The following is a 23,911-nucleotide window of genomic DNA, read 5'->3' as shown; positions in this document are numbered from 1 at the left end:
ATTGAGAACTATTGAATTATACTAAGGTTCTCAGAGAGTCCTTCAGCAAGTTCTCAAAACTGAATTGATTCAAATTGACTTGGTGAGGTCAGGGCACACAGAGATTCTTTGTTGTTGGGGGTTGTAAAGGGCCTGCTGAACATCCGCTCAATGAGGTCAGGGGCTTCAGCTAAAAGGGTTGGGAAGCCCCCATCTATAGAAAACGTGCCGTGTACAACGTGAAATCAATTCCCATGCACAACAATGAAGATCCCAATTACAATGAACAAACACGTTCTTCTGAACAGCACTTCCTCCCTGACATCATGTCCATGACCCTGCACCCTGCGGGGGGCTCGGATATGTTACGTCTGATTCAAAGACAACCAAAAAGAAGGAAATAATGATTTCACCAAGAAAGGACACATACCAAGGCAGGAATAGGTAAGTGGGCTAGGCGGGGCTTTTATTAATCTCAAGGAAAACAAACAGCACACATTTTTGGGAAAATGCTTTCATTTTCAAACGAATCTGGATGTGGACTGGGTAGCAGTCGATTAAAAAAAGGGGCAGTCTGCATATGGCCAGATATTTACTGGAATTTACTAGGAAGAGATGCAATGAAAGTCTAGATTCCCCTGGGAAAAGGGAAGCAAAAAAATGCACCATTCCCAGAGGCCTTTCAGTTTAGCTGCATTGGTGGGATGGGGAGGAGGGAGGAGGACAGAAGGCTTAGGAAAGAGAAAATCATGGGAAAAAGCCAATAAAAAAGTAGGAAAGATTCTGTTTCTGCTGAGCTCTGACTGCCACACCCCACTCCCTTTTTTATCACATTACAGTGCAAATCTCAGATTAAAAACAGCTTCCTAGAATGTGTTAGAATTTTTAAAGTTGTGAAATAAATCCAGATCTACTCTTTACTTCCTTGTGAGGGAAAAAACACACTCTGAATACATTTGTTTCTTTAAGAAATTTTATAAAGTAACTTATTTTGAAAATTTTCCAACTTATAGAAAGATTGCAAGAACATCATAAAGATCTCCCTTATCCCCTCATCCTGAGTCCCCAATTGCCAACATTTCACCACATTTGCTCCTCCCATCTCTCTCTCTATATGCTATTATCATTTTGTCTTTCCCTGAACAATTTGAGAGTAATTTGGAGACATAACATCCCATCATCTCTAAAACTCCTGTTTCCTCAAATCGAGGACACTCTTTTACATAAATACCATACAACTCTCTAAGTCAGGATATCATCATTATTAATACAGCAGCACTAAATAATCCTATGTCTTTCTTTTTAATGATTTCCTTCTACCAGTTAGCTCTTTACTTCCATATTTCTGGGCTAATGTGATAAGAAGTTCAGCACCTGAGTAGCTGAGCTCATTCATTCATTTCAACATTGTTTATAGTATGCCTAGTTTGAGAGAGGCACCCAGTTTGAACCGTGGGTTTCATTAGGCAGAAGGAAATTAAGGTATGGGGCAATTAAATAAATGATTGGGGAAACAGGTTTTTCACTTAAAATGTGTTGGCTCTGTCTATATTTCTTCCTCTGTCCTAGCTAAGAAAAAGGAAGCAAACACAGTCCGCATTTTCCCTGTTGTATTTCCCTCTGTTCATCTTACCAAGTTCCCAAAACATAACTGTTTTATTATTCACCTGCCACACGGACTAAGGAATACAGAGGTAGTTGTGAGAATGAGGGGTGATGAGAGGAAGAGGACGCAAGAACAGGGTTCAAGGTGGTCGACTGTCCTACCAATGGGAATGAACAAGACTCAGCATTGCTAAAAGAAGAGTTCAGCTCCTATAGCTTAATTTTAGCTCAATAAATAGTGTGGAAGACGTTCCAATGCATTGAATATGCTTTATTTCAACCAGAGAGTTATTATGGTGAGATCACATTTTAGTAAATTTTACCATTTTTCATAATTCACTTGTAAGTGCTATAGCATCTTACTTTCTACAAGGAACCTCATCACCGTGAACATCTGTAAAGTCACCTGACTGGCTCTAATAAAATCTATCATCCTGACTATCTATATACCTACCAAATAAAGAAAATACTTAGATTTATTACCTCAAGTTATTCCATTTCTACTAAAAATGCCAGAGATAGCACCCAATATGTGCTTAATACTGGTTGCTTTTTTCTTAAAATCTTCTGAAAACCCCAAATCTTGCTCTTTTACTTGGTTTAAGACAATTTTCTTATATTCATTCCCAATTTTCTTTGCTTATCCCCTAAGCAAAACTTGTAAATGGCTCAATTAGTTTCAGAACATTTCAAATATTAATAGTTACACTCTGGGATAACATAAAATCCTACATTGTAGACATACCCTTTCCACTCAGGTTACATTTTACCATTTCATCAACTAAACAATGAGATGAGGGGATTATATCTTGGCTTAAACCAGTAGCTTAAAATTCAGAAAATCCTAAGTTCAAATCCTGGTTCAGCCACTTCCCAGCAGTGAGACCTAGAGACCACTACTGAGCAGTGAGATCAACTAAGCAACTTCTCTGATGGTGCTGACTTCATCAAGTAGAGAGGATTAAGTTAGACAAATGTGGGTGAATTGTTCAGCATAATTCTGAGCACAAAGTAAATGTTCCAAAATGTAAGTGGTTGTTATAATAAAAAAAATCAAAGTCCCCACTATAATTATGGGAGGAAACACATTGTGTGAAAAATTAAGTGGGGAAAAAAGTCTGCTCTTTTGTGGATAACTGAAGCTATCAATTCATTCACTTTCTGAGATATTTCAGAAGAAAATGGCTTAGGGAGAATCATTTGAACTATTTCTCATTTTAGTGCATAGACAACCTGAGAGTGAGCATAATAGATTAATCAGTGCTTCTAAAAACAGACCATCTGTCAGATTATAATTTAACTCAGGATATTGCCCTAAAGCGGGGGAAAACACTCTATCTGGCCACTGAGAAAGAGAACTGATGACAATTATCAGTCAATTTGCAGTCAATGTTGTTGCATAAATTTAAATTTCTTGGGGGCCTCAGTATAGAGTAAAAATGTGAATGAATAAGAGTTTTTTTTTTTTTTAAACACTGTGGACATTAAGTTTTGCAAAATTAAATGACTACATTTACAGTCATGGAGGAGAGACACTGCCTCAACTCAGTTTCTTCTGATATATCTTTGAAACAGAGCCCTGCAAAGCTAATCTGCTCAACCTTCACCTACTGGGTTCAATGAATATGAAAAGCTGCCTTCCTGAAACTCTTCCTTCAAAGAGGAAATGATCTCCTGGAATTCAAGCTTCTACAAGGTGGCTACCTGGTGTTTTCCACTTTTGCCTTCTCCTAAAAAGCATCAATCAAGCCTTGCCCTTTCAACCCACTGAACACATAAACATGCTTTCTCCTTAACTGAACTTATGGTCATGATGAACTTGAACTCTGAGATGCACAGAGGAGAGTTTGTTTTAACAGCTGCTTTTACAACGAAGCCCTGGAGTTACTACTCTCAAGACCCCTGGTTCTGATAGGCCGTCTTTTCACTGTCCTCTGCATTTTCTAATGCCCAGCTGTCAAGGAACACCCACTGAAGTTTTCCAAAATAAAGGCACAAAACACAAGAAAGGCAAGAGAATGCTAATCACTGGATGCATGGGCATCCTATGTGGGGACCCCTTACATGTGGAATAGGGTTTTTCTCCCCAATTTATTTTTATAAATTTATTGATTTCTTTGCTAGTTTATTATTAATTGTTAGAGATGTCCTGTTGCCTGAGGTTGCCCTGTCCAATACGGTAGCCACCAGCGACAGGTAGCTATTTAGAGTAATTAAAAAATTACATTAAAAACGCAGTTTCCTTGTCACTTAACCATGTTTCAAGTGCTCAGTATTAACCACATGTGACTAGTGGCATCCATAAAGGAAGGCAAAAATACAGAACATTTACATCGCTGCAGAAAGCTACTAGATTCTTTTGGCCAAGGCATAAGCTCTTCCTCATAAGAGAAAGGGGATGCAGATCTTGCTAAGAGTGATGGATTTCTGGGTTCAGCCTACATGAGTCATCTTCCATACTACCCCCGGACACGCTTTCCTTGGCTGCCAATTTTCTGTTTTATAAATTTCAGGAAAGAGAGGTTATGGTTGTTAAAACCATTCATGACAATGATCCCACTTTAGATAAAACAACAGCAACAAGCAAAGAAGATGGTGTGGAGATCTGCACATTCCACATCTTTTAACTGGTACCCATTAAATAACAAAGGGAAAAAGTACCCTCAGACCACAACTCTCCACCTTGTATGGAGGCCAAGGACCCAGCAGGGAGAAGGCAGATTAGGTTCTCCACTCATCCTGGCTCTTAGACCACTGAACTCACATTTGGGTTCTAATGGAATGGTGATTGGAAGCATATTCTCCGATAGGAGGTTTTTAAAAGTTCTGTGCCATCAGCCAGGCAGCATCTGTCACTTAAAATGACTGGCCAGTTGCACATTTAAAAGCAAAGATAAAATTGCTAATTTATACTTACTGAATAAACATCAGCAGTATCCATGAAGGTACCTACCCTAATAGCAAGTTGTATTTTTATTTTTATGGTGGTGGTGAAGCTGCCAGGAAAACCAAAGTATCAGTTCTTTAATTACATGTGTTTAGTATTCATTTAATACTAAAATTTCTCTTGCTCAATTAGAACAAAGAGCTCTAACTTATTCACTGCTGTATCCTTAGCACCTGGAACAGTCCCTGGCCTACAGCAGGCACTTAGAAAGTATTTGTTAAAAATTGATTTTTTTTTTTTTAAAGAAACAACCCAGAGTTTTTTTATTCTGCCCCAACCCCCAACCCTTGGCATTAAAATAAATCTTCCTCAACTGCCATCACTAATCGCCAGGATTCCCTCCTAGCCAATTATGCTTGGACTCAACCTCTACCTCCCACTCCACATTCCAAAGTTTCTATTTCTTTCCATTCCAGAAGGGCAACTCCACAACAGGAGTGAGGGAGAGGACCTGTACTCCTCCTCAGAGTCCAATAACACTATGTGGACTTTTTAAATCCATGAAAATAGAACCTGTCAAGCTACCACAAAATAGCATCAGAAGGCAGGATCAGTCTTTCATAGGCATACAATCTCTGTAAATACTGAAAAAAGATTATTAAAAGCCTGCTAAGTTTTGTCTCCAGTGAAATAGATGCAGGCAAGTATTTTGGTTGTTCTGAACACATTAGAGATGAATGCTACACAGAACTAAGGTAAACTTTGTAAATTCATATGTCATAACACTTTGCTCCACAAAAAACTATCTTATTTTTTATACTCCATACTGATACAGCCAACTAATGTGGCTCTTGTTTTTTAAAGATGCTAGCAATATGTTTAAACATGCCTTCATTGCAGTAAAAGTATCATATTTATAAAAAATACATATGCATTTAATGTGATATTCCTTATAGTCAAAATCTTGATAGCATCCTCCTAATCTGGCTAAAAATGTATCCGTAAAATGAAAGAGAGGAATATTTTGCCATTCCCTAAACAACAGTTGTTGGAAGCTTTTGTAATTGCTGGTTATGGGAATTTACCAATAACAGGAATGAATTTGGATTTTCTTTTGCTGGAACCAAATGGACAATGTCATAATTAGCTAAATAATGTTGAGGCTAAATGAAGTTTGAGTTTTAGGCACATCCTTTATGGAATATAGACAGGAACCTAAAAGTTCATTCTGAACATAGGTTGTTTCTTTCTGCCAAGACAAGATTAATAGTCAGTACCCTAACAATGAGGTCCTATCACTGAAGTAGATTATCTGCTAGTCAAATGGTTCCTAACAGCACCTCCCTCATGGGTTAAAACAAGAGGGTTAATGTAATGTGTATTTGCTTAATTTGGCTTGTTACACAGTAAACACACAGCAAATGTTAGCTATTGTTATCTTCATTTTCTTTGGAGAAGTTATCTTATTTCTCACCTTATTAAAAATAAACTCTAACTCATATAGGGACCCTCCTTACCTTGGTCCTTTCACCCATGAGTACCATAATAACCTATACTGCAAAAAGGAGGCTCAGGAGGAGGATGAGGTATCATCAATAGGCCTCTGGGTCATTTTTATGATTTAGGTTTTTTTTGAAAAGGGTAGGCTCTCTTGAAACTTCCAAGGTAGTTGTTTTAGTATTTTATTTTCCTTCAATAAGAAATGCTTTCTGAAATGTATTGCAGTGAACAAATAACAAAATTGACAAATGCTGTAAGCCTTTTACAGTTATCTGAACACACAGAATAAAGTGTAATCAAATTTATGCACATTAGGTTTGCTTTTTCCTGTACCTAGCTGTCTCTTATGTGTTCAGAACCATTTCTTCCAATCACCTTTGTCTTCTGGCTATAATTTATCATTATCTACAAATTCAATAAATGGAGCATGCATATTTCATAGTTGAGACTCAATAACTCAGGACAACAGTATTAGAAAAGAAAAAATACCCAACAAAATGTTAAGCCTCATATATTTTTGTTTATAAATCTAAGCATCATTTCCAACTCAGAAATATGTTTTTATAGTATCTCTTTAAAATACATACTTGAAGCTGTCTAATTACACAAAGCTAGATACTTGGCTATTCAGATTTGAGGGAGGGGTTGTACAGGTTGGAGGGAATTTACAAAATTAAAATGTATCTTTTTAAAACCAAAAGAAACATATACATTCATTTCTAATCCACAGAGCCTACTTGCCTTTACAGTCTGCTGATAAACACTGATTTTTAAAACATTGTATATAAAATTAAATAACATGAAAAAATAAATATGCTTTATTATATAACACATATAAATCTGTACTGCTCAAAATATTCAGAAAATTCTAGGTGTGGCTGCTTAAAACTGTGTTTAGAAAATATGGTAGTGATATTTACAATCTTTATTTCTTCTAGGGAGAGAAGCAGTGAGGTTATAAAATACTGGTATCAAACATTTTCTCTTCCTACCTACAGAAGCTGCAAACTTTAATACGAAAATGAGGTAGACAAAAATTCATAAGTTAGCCAGGCAGAAACAAAAGCATAATTCCTTCGTGAGCTCATAAATTCTCATTATTTGGGTCGACAAGCATTATTCCAATGCACCTAAAGCAAGGCTCAGAGAACATTTTTAGGTTTGTCATGAAAAACCCAAACAAGCAATTTCTCCTAAGGAGAAGCACAGTTTCCAAGGTGATCAGCAAGCAGGTTGACAGGGCAACGCACAAAGGAACACCGAAGACCCATCTTGGATACATGGTATCACCTAGCAGACTTTTAATCTGTGATTATCTAGATGAATTAGCTTTCTCTCGAATGCTCTGGATTTTTAGCCTACTTTCTGCTGTGGTTTGACAGTATAGAGCTCTCCTTCCAATTTACTCCTCTAGTCATAGGACATATGCATTGACTACTTAGTGTCCTCCTGGGACTGACTGCAGGAGTCAACTGAAAGGCATGTGAGTTTAAGAACCTTATTTCAGGCTGGGCGTGGTGGCTCATGTCTGTAATCTCAGAACTTTGTGAGGCCAAGGCAGCGGATCAACTGAAGTCACGAGTTTGAAACCAGCCTGGCCAACATGGCGAAACCCCGTCTCTACTAAAAATACAAAAATTAGCCAGCAGTGGTTGTGGGCACCTATAATCCCGGCTACTTGGGAGGCTGAGGCATGAGAATCGCTTGAACCCGGGAAGAGGAGGTTGCAGTGAGCCGAGATCGCACCACTGCACTCTAGCCTGGGCAACAGAGCAAGACTCTGTCTCAAAAAAAAGAACCTTATTTCAAAAAGAAACATTACCCAAAAAAGAGTCCAAAGGCCCATTTAAAAAAGGGTAGAAAAGGTTGAATTTCTGGAAGATATTTCTCACCATCATGATTCTTAAATCCGCAATGACTTGAGCCAGAACCAATGGCTGATCTAAGATGGGGACTTAAACCCTAGGTTCACAGAAGTTTCATTTTAGGGATGCTGGAAGCTATATTAATAGTGATTTGGGGTTTCTTTCCTAGATACTGCTCTTTAGTAACAAGTGTTGAAGTAGGCTACCTCCATTTTGACCTTGGAGAAGGCTAATTCACACAGCAGCAGTTGCTTCTTGACATCATCTAATGCATGGGAGTACTGGGAGAGAGAAAGCAACCAGGCAGAAGGACTAATTGCTACCCTTGGTCTCTAATAAATCTAAGTTGCTTTCTGTTGAAAGCAACATGTTAGCACCTCCAACATACTTTTAATTGTTGTTAGTTTCACCGTCAGTTACAATGATGAAGCACCATGGAAGTGGCTTTATGGCTATTAACACCATTACTGAGGTATGCTTACATTTGGAATTACTAAGATATTATACCAAAGCATCCACAGAAATAAACATACAATTAAAATCAAAATTCTACAGTAAGAATCTGAAAGACTGCCCTCTCACACATATATTTAGGAAAAGTAATATATTACAAAGATATCTATTTAAATAAAATGCTTTTGATTTAATTTTTTAAGATCACAATTAAAAGCCTTGCAGAAGTGGCCTTGCTCTTAGACTGTAGAGGCTTTTAAACACATATTTGAATAATGATCACTTTATAAAGAAACCATTGAAATCATATAGGCAGCAAAATGATTTTAAAAATGCATGCACTTGCTTCTGTGCATACTAGAGCATTATAATTTCTTTCTCTCTCTCTCTCTCTTCCTGTGTTTCAGAAAACTGTGTGCAGGCCCAAGGAGAACAACTACATGAAATAAACCTTATGTCTTCAGTTACAATAATTAGCAGTTCATGTTTTAAAATTTAAGCATTTATGCTCTTAAAATATCTGCGGGGGAGGGTAGTGATCCTGTGTAAAAAGAAATTTAGCGTATTTAGAAAGTGTTTAAGGAAGCAAATACCATGGAAATTAATTTATAATTCTCTAAGACTTATGTTTTTCCCCCTGTTTTCCCAAATAATTCTTCCTGGAGAGGTAAATATAGAATAATCAATGGAACTGAGATGATCAATGGAATTGAGTCTGGGAAGGGAAATGCAGGTTTCTTTTTTTCACCAAACCACAAGAACATGCAATAAATAGGCTTGTGTGTTTCTTCCTAAGGGTTAAGAGATTTTGTTTTTGGTCAAAATTAATGAACTACGACTTTGTGGAGAGCTAGTAGACTTTCTAAAACATAACTCTGGTACTGGTATTGCTGTTGGTCGAGTGAACTGGGTGAAAATACAATGAGCTTAAGACGGAATTTCATGAAAAATAATATATAATAGGAGATGAGGGAAGTTGGGAATGTCAGAAGATGTTCCTGACATTCTAAGGTTATTTCTGATCTTCAAAAATGTTCATTTGGGAAAGGTGCCACTATTGCAGGGAAAATGCTTCTAGTGAACTGACTAGAGATAGAACAGACCAGAGCTCTCTGACTCAGAGTGGCATTTCTAAGTTCTGGAAGAAAATAATTATAGTCCAGCTAAATAGTACCAGTGGAGATAATGCTCCAAATTCTTCTAGATTTCTACTTAATACAAAGTATGGTGAGTATATAGTTAGTGTTACACCTGCAGACACGACCCCAGCCATTGAAACCCTTAACTCTTAGAAACGTCAACAGGTATTAACCATGTCACTTCACTTAATCTGCTCTTTAGCTGGTTTCAGGGATGGTTAAGACTTCTGAGAACCATATTGGGTAAAAAAAACATTCTGGATATGACTTAATATAATACTAAATTCAGCTTCAGTGCAATTAATGTATTTACAGGATCATTTTTACTCTATTTACATGAAACAGCCCTAACGGCTCCACAGCTTATGGGCACAACTTAGCCAAAGTATTGTTTTGACACAGCTGATCCTTCTGTTTGCCAAGAGCTGCCCCAGAAGTTTGCATCATATTTACAGTGGCAAACCTGTCTCACCATGTCAGCTGCTGGCTAAGCAGATAGCAAAGGAAGACTAGGACCAAAGCAAAAAATGGTCCCAAACAGGCTTCCTGTCTCTGTGCAAGAGAGAGAACATTTCCGACACCATAAAAGGCACCAGGTCACCTGTTCCATTTTTGGTCTTTTGCATTTTTAAATGATTTTAGTCTATTTTGTGGGCACAGACTTTGTAAAAATTATGTTCAGAGCTGTACCCGAGTCACAAAGGCAAATTACTGTCACTGAAGAAAAATTGCTTTGGCCTCAATAAGCAGGTATCTTTCCCAAAAAGTCAAAACTACTATAGCTTAGAAAAGGAAAGAATGTGTGCTATTGAGTTGTCTGTTAAAATCACTATGTATGTGTGTGTGTGTGTGTGTGTGTGTGTACTTAGGCTAAGAAAAGGCAGCTACTTCTTGGCACCAGGTCCTGTATGAGGTACACTTATTCTGTAAAGTCACTTTCGCAATATCATAAAAAGTTAATTCTATTATGCGCCAATATGGAGAAAATAATAGACTATTTATAGCAGAGTTTCTGGGATGCCCTTGTAAGTGTGACAATTATCTGCCGCAGAGGAGTGCCCCAGAATACCTTGGAATTAGATAGTTTGGTTAACAAACATGAATAGTTAGGGCCGTACCGAGCTCCAAGGGCCAGTACTCCATGCAGCGTCGTGTGGACAAGCATTTGTGTTACACTGCTCACGATCAGGAGGTTTATCAAGAATTTCACAGCTCAAATCTGGAAACCGTTCGCCGTTGGACCGCTGACAGACCACCAGTCTTGTTCTTATGCCTCCACCACACAGCTTAGTGCACTGGAAGAAGGAAAAGGAAGGCTGCAGTTATTTTGTCTGAAAGGCCAATGACAAATTTTCTTTCTCCCTAATTTCTTGGCCAAACTCAATTACGGCATTGGGCAAGGTAAGCCTCTGACAGAACCAAGGTGAATTACTAATAGTGATACGTAAAACAGACCAAGGCTCTCCTACCTTAATGTCAGGTATTAGTGATTAAGTGCTTTCTCTTCACTTGCACTGAGGGCTTTTGCATATATTATCTAATCAAGAGGAGTGTAATTATTTGTCCCATCTTATATATGAAGCAATTAAGGTGAAGGGAGGTTAATTAACTCGATCAAGGCCAATCTGTTAGCAAGTAACAAAGATTCTTTCTTTTTTTTGAGACGGAGTCTTGCTGTCACCCAGGCTGGAGTGCAGTGATACGATCTCGGCTCACTGCAACCTCCGCTGCCCAGGTTCAAGTGATTCTCCTGTCTCAGCCTCCGGAGTAGCTGGGACTACAGGCATGTGCCATCACACTCGACTAATTTTTTGTATTTTTAGTAGAGACGGGGTTTCACCGTTTTAGCCAGGATGGTCTCGATCTCCTGAGCTCATGATCCTCCCACCTCGGCCTCCCAACAAAGATTCTTTGAGAAATACCAAACCAAACCAAACCAAAACAAAAATAAACAAACAAAAACTACCCAATACCAAACAAAGGAGATAATGACTTAACCGGTTCTATTTTCTGGCAACTTCTAAGAAGCTGTCACCAATCCTTGGCTGTTCTCTGACTCCCATCTCCATAGGCTTTTATGACACTAACCTATTTTACTGTATCTCTGAATGTGAGGACAACTATGACTTTCCTCTCGGATGAATAAACAGCGTGGTGGGAACACTGGATAAGGTTCTGACTCCTGGCTAGATCTAAACTTCTGAGGCAGGAACACACTGTATTTCTTGGACAGTGCTCCTCCGCTCAAATCCAGCAACACTGACATTTGGTTTCCCTGCTGTGTCAAGGCCAGATCTCCCACAGAATTTGGAATGATCTGGTCTGTGCTGACAGCAAAGCATCCCAGCAAGTTCGTGTACTCTCCTGGCTTGAATCCAATTACAGAAGCTTAATCACAGGCCCCACAGGACAGAACTTTGCGAGGAGGTTTTGGGAAATCCACAATACATGAGTCACAAAGCCTCATTCCCTTTTCTCTCCCTTCTCAAAGCTCTCCAGAATGACATAACTGTCAATGAAAGTCAACAATAATCCCGTTATGACTGCCTATGACTACTAGGTTATATGGCTGAAACCATGAAATGTGGACACGTGATTTCATTCAGCCAAGGATGTGGACTAACATGCCCATCAATCTCATTTGTCTTTTTCCCCCCTTGGCACTGGGACCTCCAAAGTGTTATTTCTCGTGTTTTATTTGATAAATGTTATAGTCAAGACAGAACAACTCAACAAACTTTAAATATGTGCTCTCCCTGTGGATTCAAGAATAGAGAGATATATTCTTAGTTAATTAAACACAAAACAATAAGCATCTAGGCCCTATGTATAATAGGGGCTCAAACCCCCACTTAATCACAGTATTATTAATAATTATTCTTAACATTAATTATTACATTATAGTAGCAGTTAACTGATTAAAGGCTATGTGCTACACATTTGACAGATACTACCTCATATCATGGTCATAAATACTAAGAAGTTGGTGCTATTACTATCCTTATTTACAGATGAGGATATAAATATTTGGCAAAGATACTACATTATTTGCCAAGGTCACAAAACTTTTAAGAGCCAGAGCTGGGAACAGGACACGGTTTTCTCGGCTTCCAATACTAAGTTGCCCCTTATCAGTCGTCACAGGCAACCCTGAAAAGGTAGCAGCTAAAGGATTCCATATTTGAGAAAACACAGCTAACTACTCACTTCTGCAATAAAAATACATCATCTTTCATAGGAATTATAACACCTATTCAATCTGGCTTCATTAGGGACTTGGAATGTTGGGAGACATTATGCCATGGGAACAGGGCATAACACAAACACCCCAAAACTATGAAGAAGAGGGTAAGACTTCCATGGACTGATTTAACACATATTTTCAATCACTTTAAAAGCATCTATTTTTTATTCATCAGAGGTGAACAAATAACTTAAACCAGTATTTATCTGTATTCTCACCTAATTTTCCTCACCTGTGTACCCAAACTGTCTCTTAGTGGTAATAGGAACACTTTAAAATAGTCCAGAATTTAAGATGACAGGTTTCCTAGTTAATCCCCACCCCAGAAGCTTCTACTAGAGCTAGTTCTTCTTCCTGAAATTAAAATCTGAATGATAAATACAGTTTAGTTAACACAATTCCTCTGTATTTATAGACGGATAGTTCACTCTCACCTCTCCCCAGCTGCCATAAGCCCACTGAGGACAAGGGCCGGATTCACAGGCTCTTTGCTCATCAGGTTTTATTCTCTCCACACAGTCATTTGCGGTGTATCCATTTTCATCCTGACATACAACAACACGCCGCTGGGATCCGCCAGCACAGGTACTGGAACACTAAACACATCAGTCGACAAGTTAATCCCCACTCAATCTCCATCTTAGGGACATAAAAGCAGCTGGTTGAAAGGTTAAGACAAATGTGCTGAAAAGCATTCTCAAGTCATCCATGAAGGACAAAAAGCAATCAGGAAAACCCAAGAACTTCCCCATTGTGGGGCTGTTTCAAGTACACATCCTATAGACACACCTGGAGGGCAGAAATGTGTCTTCTCTTCCGACGTGCCTCAGGCCCTCTACAGAGGTTCCATAAATGCCTAGTGTGACTTCCAAAGCAGGCCACTTACTGTCTTTATCCCCTCTGCATCTCTAAGAGGTACAGAGGTGTTGATGGACACCAATTTACTTGGAAATTCTTTTCAAAACTTCAAGTGCCTATTTAGAACCAATATTTGATTTCCCTTTCAACACAGAAGTCAAATTACATGCTTAATGAATTGCCAGTTGTTGAAATTAAGCTTCTGTATGAACTCATTCAATTACTCCAGGAAAACATCACGGAATGTCATTTAGACATCATTTCCTAGCAGATAAAATGTTCCTTTCTCTCTCTTTACAACAGCCTGAACTTCGGTGGCTAATGGTAGTAAGACTTATTTATTTTTTACTTCCCCAATAACTTAATTGAATTTCATCATGACAAACCTCTCTGTGGCTGCACTTTCAGCCTAATACCCTCTCTTTCATGGTTTGTCATGGTGTAATGTTTGCATTTCATTTCATTTCCCATACAAGCTTTTCATAGCTCACTTATTTACACCTGAAGTGTTTTCTTCTTTCCATAACTTCCTTATCTTTTTAAACCCAAAATGTTTGCTAGTGTCCTTTACTCTGACCCTTGTAAAATCAGTTTGCCTATAAAATAATCATCTGGTCCACAAAGCAATGTATTTCTCGTGATTTATCAAGACTCAAACTGCATTTGCAAGCATCTTGTTAGTTCCAGGTTCTGAAGGCTGATTTTTGCTTTCTAGCTAATCGTAGCTCTTATCAGTGTTATTTCAAAATAGGCTCTATCAAACATTGCTTCTTGCTGGTCAGCTTCTTCCATATCAAGATGTGAATACATTTTGCTGCTTATTGAACTGGACCACTGTTAATTTCCCTGCCCATGCTGGTCAAATTATAAGTGTTTTTAAATCAGTACCTACACTTTCATTTTATATTGGGTTTAATTTTTTAATGTAGAGCCGGATAACAGATTTATTAGTTCCTCTTGAGAAAATATTTAGGTATTTTTCAAGTTATAAAAATGTTACCTTTATCTTTGAGGATTCTGGTATACTTACTCTAAATCTCAAAATATTCATTTCCTATTTTTTTTTTTTTTTGAGGTGGGGTTTTGCTCTGTCACGCAGGCTAGAAAACAGTGGTGCGATCACAGCTTACTATGGCCTCAACCTCTCAACTCAAGCAATCTTCCCACCTCAGTCTCCTGCATAGCTGGAGACCGTTGGTGCACACTACCACACCTGGCTAAATTTTTAAAATTTTTCGTAGAGACAAGGTCTAACTATGTTGGCCCAACTGGTCTCGAACTCTTGACCACAAGCAATCCTCCTGTCTTAGCCTCCCAAAATGCTGGGATTACAGGAGTGAGCCACCATGCCTGGCCTTACTTCCTACCTTCCTACTTTTAAGCAGCTCAGTACATAATAAAAAACAGAGAACTATTATTTTAATTAGCTTTGTTTGGGGACCAGAATTTAAAATGTTAGGAAGGGCCTTTCATGGTATAAATAGATTTGTCATCTATATCTTGGTCCTTGAGTTTTCTCCTTGATAATATAATCTTGTATCATTCCTTTATTATGTCACCTATCAGCTTTACTGCCCCAGTAAAATGGCACACTCCTCGAGGAAAGGCTCAGTGTTTTAACTTGTGTCCCTATTATCCTCCATAGTGCTGGTCACAGGATTTGCTACCTGGTCCAGTTAAAGATTCTGGAAGGAACAGCTCTAGAAACTCCATGGTATTCTCTCTCCAATACGGCTGATGGGTGCAAGGATGAACACCTGATCCATGGCCAAGCAATCCACTGGCCACCCAGGGAGTGACTGGATGCTTCCTACTGAGAATCCAACTGAAGTGCTGGTGATAGCTCTCAGCTTGGGCCAAGCAGTTGCACTGCACATTCTTGAGCTGTCTGAATCCTGAGCCTGCTTGGGTCTTTATACTCCCACAGACAGATGAAGTATTGTACATAACCTTTCTCCAGGTCTAATTTTGCCATTATTTGATTAACAGGGATTCTTAGTTCCATTCCTCCATGTTGCAGACTTTCAGTCTGGACTTTGTTAACAAAATCCCTGTCCTCTTTAAATGACAACATTTTCTTAGGTAAACATTTATTTGAACAAACTTTGAATCTATTAGTAAAACGTACTTGAAATTTGTCATCCACAATGGACAAAATAAAGGAGAATGGCCTTTAGAGAAGCAAAGGGTGATAGACATTTGTTTTTTTCTACCTGCTCAAATCAACATCCTTTTCCTTACATCTGGCAGCCCAATTTCCTTTAAGAAAACATTCCTCCCCATGGCAGATGCCATCTTGGTCTATCAATTAAGACACTCTGCCCTATTGTGGTCAGAGGTGGGCAACCGGACTTTCCTGGGAATTTGAATCCTCAGCAGAATAACTCAAGAGTGGCATAGGCTTAAAAGAGATTCATTAAGACAGAAACTCTCTAAAGAAATTATCCCTTAGTTACCCCTCTATCTAGATCAAGGGTTGGCAAGCCACAGCCCAAAGACCAAATGTGTGCGGCCACCTGTTTTTAGAAATAAGGTTTTATTGGAACAGAGCCATGCCCACTTATTTACATATTGTCTATGCCTGCTTTTGTGCTGCAACACACAGCTGATTAGCTGTGACAGAGACTGTATGGTTCACACAGCCGAAAAGATTTACTATCTGGCCCTCTGCAGACAAAACTTGCCAGCCCCTGAGATAGAGCCCTGAAGATGCTCTGGTCCCTGTCCCTACTGCAGCTAAATGAACAGCTTTGTTTGTTTTTCTTTCACTTGAGTCAGTTTCTGTTCTTTTTTTTTTTTTTTTTTTGCAAAACTCCTAGTTGGTAACACACCTTGCTCAAGTGTATACAGAAATCTATTATAAAATGAAATTCTTACTCCAGAAACCACTGAAAAACTTGATTCCCATTCCCCAGTGTTTGTAACACTTCGCCGCCTTTTCTGCCATGGAAGGCAGGAAGACCATGTACAGTTTGTGTACCATGCAATGCAATGCAAAGATGACGTACATCCTTCATCTTCCTGGGAGTAGGTCAGACACGTCAAGCTAGGGCTGAAAATCACATTGTCCAGCTTCAGCCTCACTTAACTTAGGGGAAAAAATATCCAAACAAAAAACAGGCACAATGAGGAAAAGAATGGTATTACCCATCGCCACAAAAAGCTTACCTAATCCTCCCTAATTGGGAGCTCTGCCCAAGGGCAGAATCATTCAATCTTAAAGGAATGCATCATATCCAAATGTAGTCCTAAATAAGCATAGCACTAAAACGCTTTCTTTAAATCCTAGCGCTATCATTAGACTACCCATGTGTGAGCCTTGAATTTTGTCAACAAGGAAAAACCATGAGACACTTGGTGATTACTTCCCTGGATCACCTTTTACTTTCTCAGAGCTGAAACCTCTTCTAATCTAGGCAAAGGAAGCCCAAAAGTGGAAAGCAAGAGAGGGGGATGGGATAGCGAGGGTCTTGGGCAACTTGGCAGCTGTTCTGCACACAACCAGCAAAGACAGTGGGTGCAAATGCTCAGTGGCTAATTAGTATTCATCAGAAAGTACATCTAATTTACTGAAACATAACCGCGGTGGGAAACAGACAGCTTCCTTCTAATTCTTTTTAGCCCAGAAACAATTAAACAGAATTAGCAGTACTAGAAAGAAACTAATAGTAAACAATTAAAAAGAAGACCCCTGAATAATTAGTAAACACCTAACTACATCCCTACCCAGGTCCTTTAAAACCCTCCCCCTCCTGCAGTTCCATTTAACATGTCTGGTATTGCACTGCATATTTTTTTTTAATTATTTAGTAAAATCTTTAAAACATTCCAAAGCATACTTTTCTTTTGATATCAGATATTTGTCAAGGCCTTCCTAATTTGAAGGACAATGATAATAATAATAAAGACAACTGTCAACATTTATTAAGTTCTCACTCTGTGGCAGGCGGGGTGCAAAGCACTTTATTTGCATCATCTTATTTAATTCTTACAGCAACCCAAGAAAGCAGGAATTATTGTTATCCTCATTTTACAGATAAGAAAACTGAGGCTCAAAGAGGAGAAGGGACCTGCAGAAGGTCCCCAAATTTAAAAGTGTAAGTCTTTGGATCAAACCTAGGCATCTTCCCTCAGAGATTGTGCTGATAACCTTAAGGTTACGGTACGTCTCTCCTAAGCACAAATCTTACCTAGGCTAGTATTTCCCCCTAATCCAGGACAATGACCTACTACTACAAATTACACAGCAACCATGCCACTTTGAGACTGCACCCTTCTGGAAAATAGTAGAAAGGAAAGTGACTTTCATTAAGAATTCCCTTTCAGAAAAGTTTATCTGTCTTCTTAATTCCCCTACAGGTATGAGCTGCCTGTGGCCTCCAGGATGAATCATGATGGTATTTACAGTACCTCCAGGAGGACACGTGATCGTATCACCTAGCCACGATATCCCTTTTCTCCACCCAATCAAGACAGCTTATAGGTGGACGCAGGCAGTATCAGTATCATCAAGGGCTGTAATTAACCCATTACAAGTTACTCAAAGCAAATGAAAATGCACAATGTCAATCCCCTGTAAAGAAAAAAATATGCTCTAAAGGTGTTCCTAGTCTCTTTTCCCCTAAACCCAACCTCAAGTGAAAGAGAAGCAAGCAAACTTCAGGGAATACTCACTGCTCCCCAGGGGCCAGTTCTCCACTGGTTTCCACCGAGCACGTGGGTGCGGCTGGGGCTGGCGCTCCGGGGACGATAGTCCTCATTTTGGAAGGGGTGCTGAGCTAAGCCACTGTCTGGGGTCCTTTGAGGGCATGGTGACATGGAACAGTCCTGGTCAGTTTCTGGGATATAATCCTGGTCACACTCACTCCGATCGATCACGTGGTCACTGTAGTTGACACACATCACTTGCCGGGTTGCCCTACCTTGCCCACAGGTCACAGAGCACTAGGTTGAATGTTCAGAAAGAGAAAGGGTCAGTCATTTGGTGGAGGGGTTGACAATTCCTGAATGTGCATTTCTGTAAATGGCCCACCACTTTCCCAAATTGCTCAGGCCAAAAACCTTGGAATTACCCTTGTCTCCTCTCTTTTTTTTCCCATCCCATATCCATTTCAGTGAGAAATCTGTCAGCTCAGTATTCAAAATCACAAAATATAACCCTTTACAACAAAAGTCAAATCCTATCCTTCCTTTCAGTGATTTTCCAGTTCATTTGAATAATATCCAAAATCCTTACATCGATCTACTAGACCCTTTAGGATGTGGCCACTGACTACCCCTTTGACCCATCTACCATTCGCCACTCACTGCACTCCAGCTATGCTGGCCTTACTGATGCTTCCTGAACAAGCCAAGAACACTTCCATCTGAGGGACTTCATACCTACCGCACCTTTAGCCGTACCACTTAAATACCCATATGGGTCATTCCCTCACTTCACTCAGGTCCTGCTCAATGTCAGGCCTTTTTTAACCACCCTCTCTAAAAGCACATCCCATCTTTCTCTATTCCACTTCTCCTCTTGACTTCTTTCTAGGACTTATCAGTACCTGTTGCTATATTACATACTTTCTTATTTGTTCATTGACTGGATCATCCATTGGAATAATCTCCATGAAGGTAGGGGCTTTATTATTCATTCTTCATTGCTCTTTCTCTAGCAAGTTTTCACAAATATTTGGTGAGTAGGCAGATGGATCTTAGAGAAGATGAACTGACAGATGGATGGATAGATGGATGAATGGATGCATAGATCAGTATTTGGAAGCTCAAGACGTGAGAGTGAGATTATATACTATTTATTGAGTAGTACTTTCTGCTAAGCATTTAGTGTACATAATCTCAAATAATCCTCACAACAGCACTGTAAAGTAGTATTCTTTTCCGTCTTCTTTAAGAGCAGAGCAAACTGAGACTCATGGACTTAAACCAGATTGCTCAAGGCCATGCAACAAGTAAATGCCAAGGTCTGGGTTTTTACACAGCTCTATTTTATTGCACCTCTCAAATTTCTCTCTCTATATTATGATATTTATTGAGATATTAATCTCCATTCTTCTTATGCCCTCTCCTCACCTATACTAATCTATTTCTTGAACTCTGGGCTTTTTGCAGGGCAGAAAACAGAAGCTGCCTAAAGATAAAAGTTCTATTTGTATAAAAACCCATAGATGGTGCTTGGTGTACAGCAGGCAGGTTCACAGCACTGGATGAGGATTCCCACTTCCCATTCTTGTCAGGGGAAACCAAGAGCCACTTGATTTTTAGGGACCATAGGATGCAGGAGGAATCTAGACTCAGAGTAAGAGCCTTTCCCCTCACTCTCCTGACATTTTTGGTCCTCTACAAACCTACTGCATACTAATATGACTCAGTGAAGACTGGGATTTCTGATCAGCCCAACAGGACAGACACTCAAGCAGACTGTAAACCGATTTATCCATTTTTTGAAAGTGTGCATTCCTTAAACATTTAGCTAAGAGTCCTTGCACACTTGGCCAACTACACATAAGTGGAGCAGAACAATTTAAATCATAAGACAAATCCAGCTCTGAAATATTACCCATTGACATTTCCAAGTGGCGCCCCCCTCCGCTGACTCCTCATACCCCTCAATGTTTCCCCCATTTCCCCTAATTCCAAATAATCCACTGGCTTACAGAGCTCCAGTCCAAGGCCTTCCATTGCCCACAGGGTGTCACAGAACATTCTTCCTTTGCCACTGGTCTAGGCAGGGTAGCACAGGCACTCTCGTCAGCCACAGAGCCATTCTCATCTCGGCAGCTGACATATCTCATCCGGGTACCTTTCCCACAAGTGGCTGAGCACTGGATGTTGGAGTAAAATCATGCAGTTATGTTACATGGAATGGCTGCTTACTGGACAGTAGCCCACTTTCTATAGTCATGTCTGAGAATATTAGCCCCCATCCTGCCCTCCCCATTTCTCCCAGTCTATTTCTTACTGGGGTCCAAGACCCAAATCGCCACTGGGTTCTTGGTGCACTGTATGTGCTTCTCCTCGTTTCCGGGGCAGCTGGAGGAGGATGACAAGATGGTAATTCACAGTCCTAGATGTGAAGGGGGAAAAAAACCAAAGTCACTTTCAAGTCAATGCACTTTCAAGTTAATGGTCATGGTGGATAAAAGTGTAAAGGCTAAGAATTCTAAGGCTTCAGATTTCTGTGTGAATCTGGGCAAGTCACATGACATCTCTCAGTCCCAATGTCTTCAACTGCAAAATGAGATATAATCTTAGTCCCTTTGTAGGTGCCTTAATAAAGGGCAGGGGTCAGCTTGAGGATTTTTAAAGCCATAGTTATTCACCCCTTTGTCTAAAAAGAGAAAAAATATTGTAAAAGGACATGTAAGTCATGAAATAGCAGGATATCATTTTAAAATCATTAGTTGTTAACGTTTTAAAATTCTGAAGGCCAAATGATGTTCTCACATTTCAATTAATTTCTTAATCAGAATTTGCTAATCATGAACTTGCTTTCCCAGTTTGCCTAAAGATAACATCAGCATCCCAGAATGTCAAATGTAGATATAAAAGGTGTATTCAACTGGCCAATGCCTGGAATTCATACAATACCCCTCGATCATGCAGACGAAGTCCCTGTTATGAACTGAGGTCATCTGTGTACAGGTAATATTCCAAGTTATGCAAACAGGAACAAAAGTACACACCTGCTCATATTCACTCTCAGCCTCAGTGGTTAGCAATTACCCTGTGATTTAATACATATTCATCAAATGCCTGAGTGCGCTGTGCACAGTGCAAAAGTGCTGGGGCTTGATGTCAAATATGACTGAGACATCTTTGCCTTAGAAAATCTATGTGTGGAATGTGAAATTTTGTTACTTGGCTCCAGACTTTGCCTATTCCTCTGTTTTTGGTCCAAAGAAAGCCACAGGGAACTTTTTACAAAGTGAAGAAATTATCCACATACTGCAATGGTGGGAGCCATCCCATAGTCAAATGGATATAATAGAATAACTTAAAGGGAAATATATTTTGAATCTGAAAGGGAGCAGCCAAGTCCTCAGTTCATGATTGCTTTAGATGCCATAGCTAACATTTTCCAGGCATTCATCATTTGGAACATTTCAATAAAATAATATATATTTATTATAAGTCACATATGTTGGTTGGTTAATTGATCAATGATGACAACATGAACAGCATTGCCATATTAATTTATTTTTTTAACACTCTTTACCCATTAACAACACCCTTCGAAAGGCAGCAGATTGAGGGTGCTCAGGATGGAGATAGTACATCAGCCACATGGGGCTTCACTCTGAGTGTGAGTTCTGGGAATAGCCTGGGTTCAAATGCCATCGTCAGCAATTAGCAAAGCTGCTATGCAAACTCAAGTGTTCTCTTTATATATTCTCTTTACATACATGATGCCAAAATCAAGGCCCGTATAGAATAGTAAGCTGGTGAGTAGTTATCCACCAGCTTCTTGAGAAAAAAGATGTGTGTGTTTATAGATATTGTGTGTACACAAACACACACATATTACATCCATGTACATACACATACATATGTATATATATGCTTATTTATTGTAAATTTTACTGATATAAAGGATGTATAACAATTTTGAAATAACAATAAAATATACAATTATTTATTTTAAATTCCATACAGCCAATTGATTCTCACAGAATACATTTGTCGATTTTTGCTGAACTTTTGAAACTGTTGCCCACCTATGTTTGTAATTGCCAAATGAGTATAGTTCAGGCATGAATGTTAGTTGATATTTTCTTTATGTTTAAGGGTAGGATGAAAGTGGAATGATGAAGATGTATGGCCAGAACTTGACTCACTGACCAATGATATGGAAGATGTCTTTGCTGAATCAGATACCTTTCAGATATTAGAAGAATATTTCCACATCCTTTTGTTCTATTCACAATGTAACTGCTACAGACACAAGACTCTTTTACATTTAATCTGCATCATTAACATTTTCTCCATTACTTCCTTAAGTCTAACCAATCAACCAAATAATAAATTAAGCCCTGAATTGCAGCCCTTGCTGATTCCGGTGGTGTAAATACTCTCATCATGGCCATTTTCAAGCTATGAACTTGATGTCAATGAACACAGAGCTGGGGAGAGATATGTGGCCGCACACCCTTACATAGTACAACCACCATACAGACACATACGTACCTTGTACAAGTTAAATTCTGAGTGTTTATAAACTTTGCTTTTAATACCATATATTTAATTATAGGTTTATATTTTCAGTTTTTAGTAATGGTTATACTTAATAATCAGTTTGCAAAACTCCTGCAAAATTGATCGATTGGCTTTTGTGAGCTGGTACAAGTTAGCTCCAGCAAATCACTGCCTGAACATGTGACACTAGTTACTGAATACGACACTGAAATTATTTTAGAAATATGAGTTTAAGAAAATGAGCCCAAAACCCAACATTCATCATCCAATAGTAATCAAAAGCAAAACTACACATACTTCAAATAACCAGAGAAGAACAAAACTGACACAAGATATTTGATTATAAATGCAACATATAGGTAAATCTGGATAAATTAATCTACTAGTTGCTCTACCGACATACTTATCTATGAAAGGATTTCAATTTTGTCTAAACAGCTGGGCAGTTTGGTACCTTGGTCCCCAAAGTCAATAACTGAGTTGGACAAAGGAAATTTACCTGGGTATCAGTTGGTCTAGTTGCTGCATTACAGTCATTGTCATCTACCACTGACATATAAGTCCCAATGATGCATTTCACTGCTCTCAGCTGGTATCCCTGTCCACAAGTGACACTGCACTGGAAGAAGGAGGACAAAAGGTATATACAATTCAGCAAATTTTCTCTTTCCCTTACTTTCCCCATAACATTCTGCAGGAGAGAAATATTTCCATCACAGTAGGCCAGAGGGCTGGTGCTCAATTAGGTCGAAGTGGGTAATCCTGCTCTGTACAAATTATACTGATTCATTATTATAATGACTCTTGGAATTATTTCTGCCTCCCATTGAAATTATATTTATAGGGGTTCAACTCATTAACTGTGAACTCCTAGAAGGAGCAGACTGCATCTCCATCATTTTTACGTCTTTCACACTACCTAGCAGAGTGCTGTGGCTAAAATAGGTAACTAATAGAGCTCTGTGACTTTTTTTGACTTCTAGGAAATTATCCTGAAGAAATAACTGGAGTTTGCATCAATATTTTTATAAGAGACAAAAAAACTGGACACCACCAAAATATGCAACAACCAAAAGTTCAATATCACAGCATACAGGTAGTTAGGAAAATAACGTAGCCACTAAAAGGCAAATTGTTAGATTATAAAAAGCAGTCTAAAAACAATAAGTAGAGGAAGTGATGC

General features: G+C 39.0%; 1 protein-coding gene across 3 annotated transcripts in view; it reads right to left on the bottom strand.

The window, feature by feature from the left end:
- ADAMTS9 (ADAM metallopeptidase with thrombospondin type 1 motif 9) overlaps positions 1 to 23,911 on the bottom strand; it is a 172,196-nt gene that overhangs the window by 68,198 nt on the left and 80,087 nt on the right. For all 3 annotated transcript variants that reach the window (XM_024245076.3, XM_054551907.2, XM_054551908.2), the window contains 6 exons: positions 23,228 to 23,347; positions 20,495 to 20,599; positions 20,190 to 20,357; positions 18,205 to 18,474; positions 13,107 to 13,268; positions 10,547 to 10,723 (listed from right to left, as the gene is read on the bottom strand). In XM_024245076.3, the coding sequence (XP_024100844.2) occupies positions 10,547 to 10,723; positions 13,107 to 13,268; positions 18,205 to 18,474; positions 20,190 to 20,357; positions 20,495 to 20,599; positions 23,228 to 23,347 (1,002 nt within the window). The remainder of the gene's footprint in view (positions 1 to 10,546; positions 10,724 to 13,106; positions 13,269 to 18,204; positions 18,475 to 20,189; positions 20,358 to 20,494; positions 20,600 to 23,227; positions 23,348 to 23,911) is intronic.

Source organism: Pongo abelii, chromosome 2 (assembly GCF_028885655.2).
Source record: "Pongo abelii isolate AG06213 chromosome 2, NHGRI_mPonAbe1-v2.0_pri, whole genome shotgun sequence".
Taxonomy (NCBI): Eukaryota; Metazoa; Chordata; class Mammalia; order Primates; family Hominidae; genus Pongo; species Pongo abelii.
The sequence above is the reverse complement of the archived record's forward strand: the minus strand, read 5'-3'. Positions and strand labels throughout refer to the sequence as shown.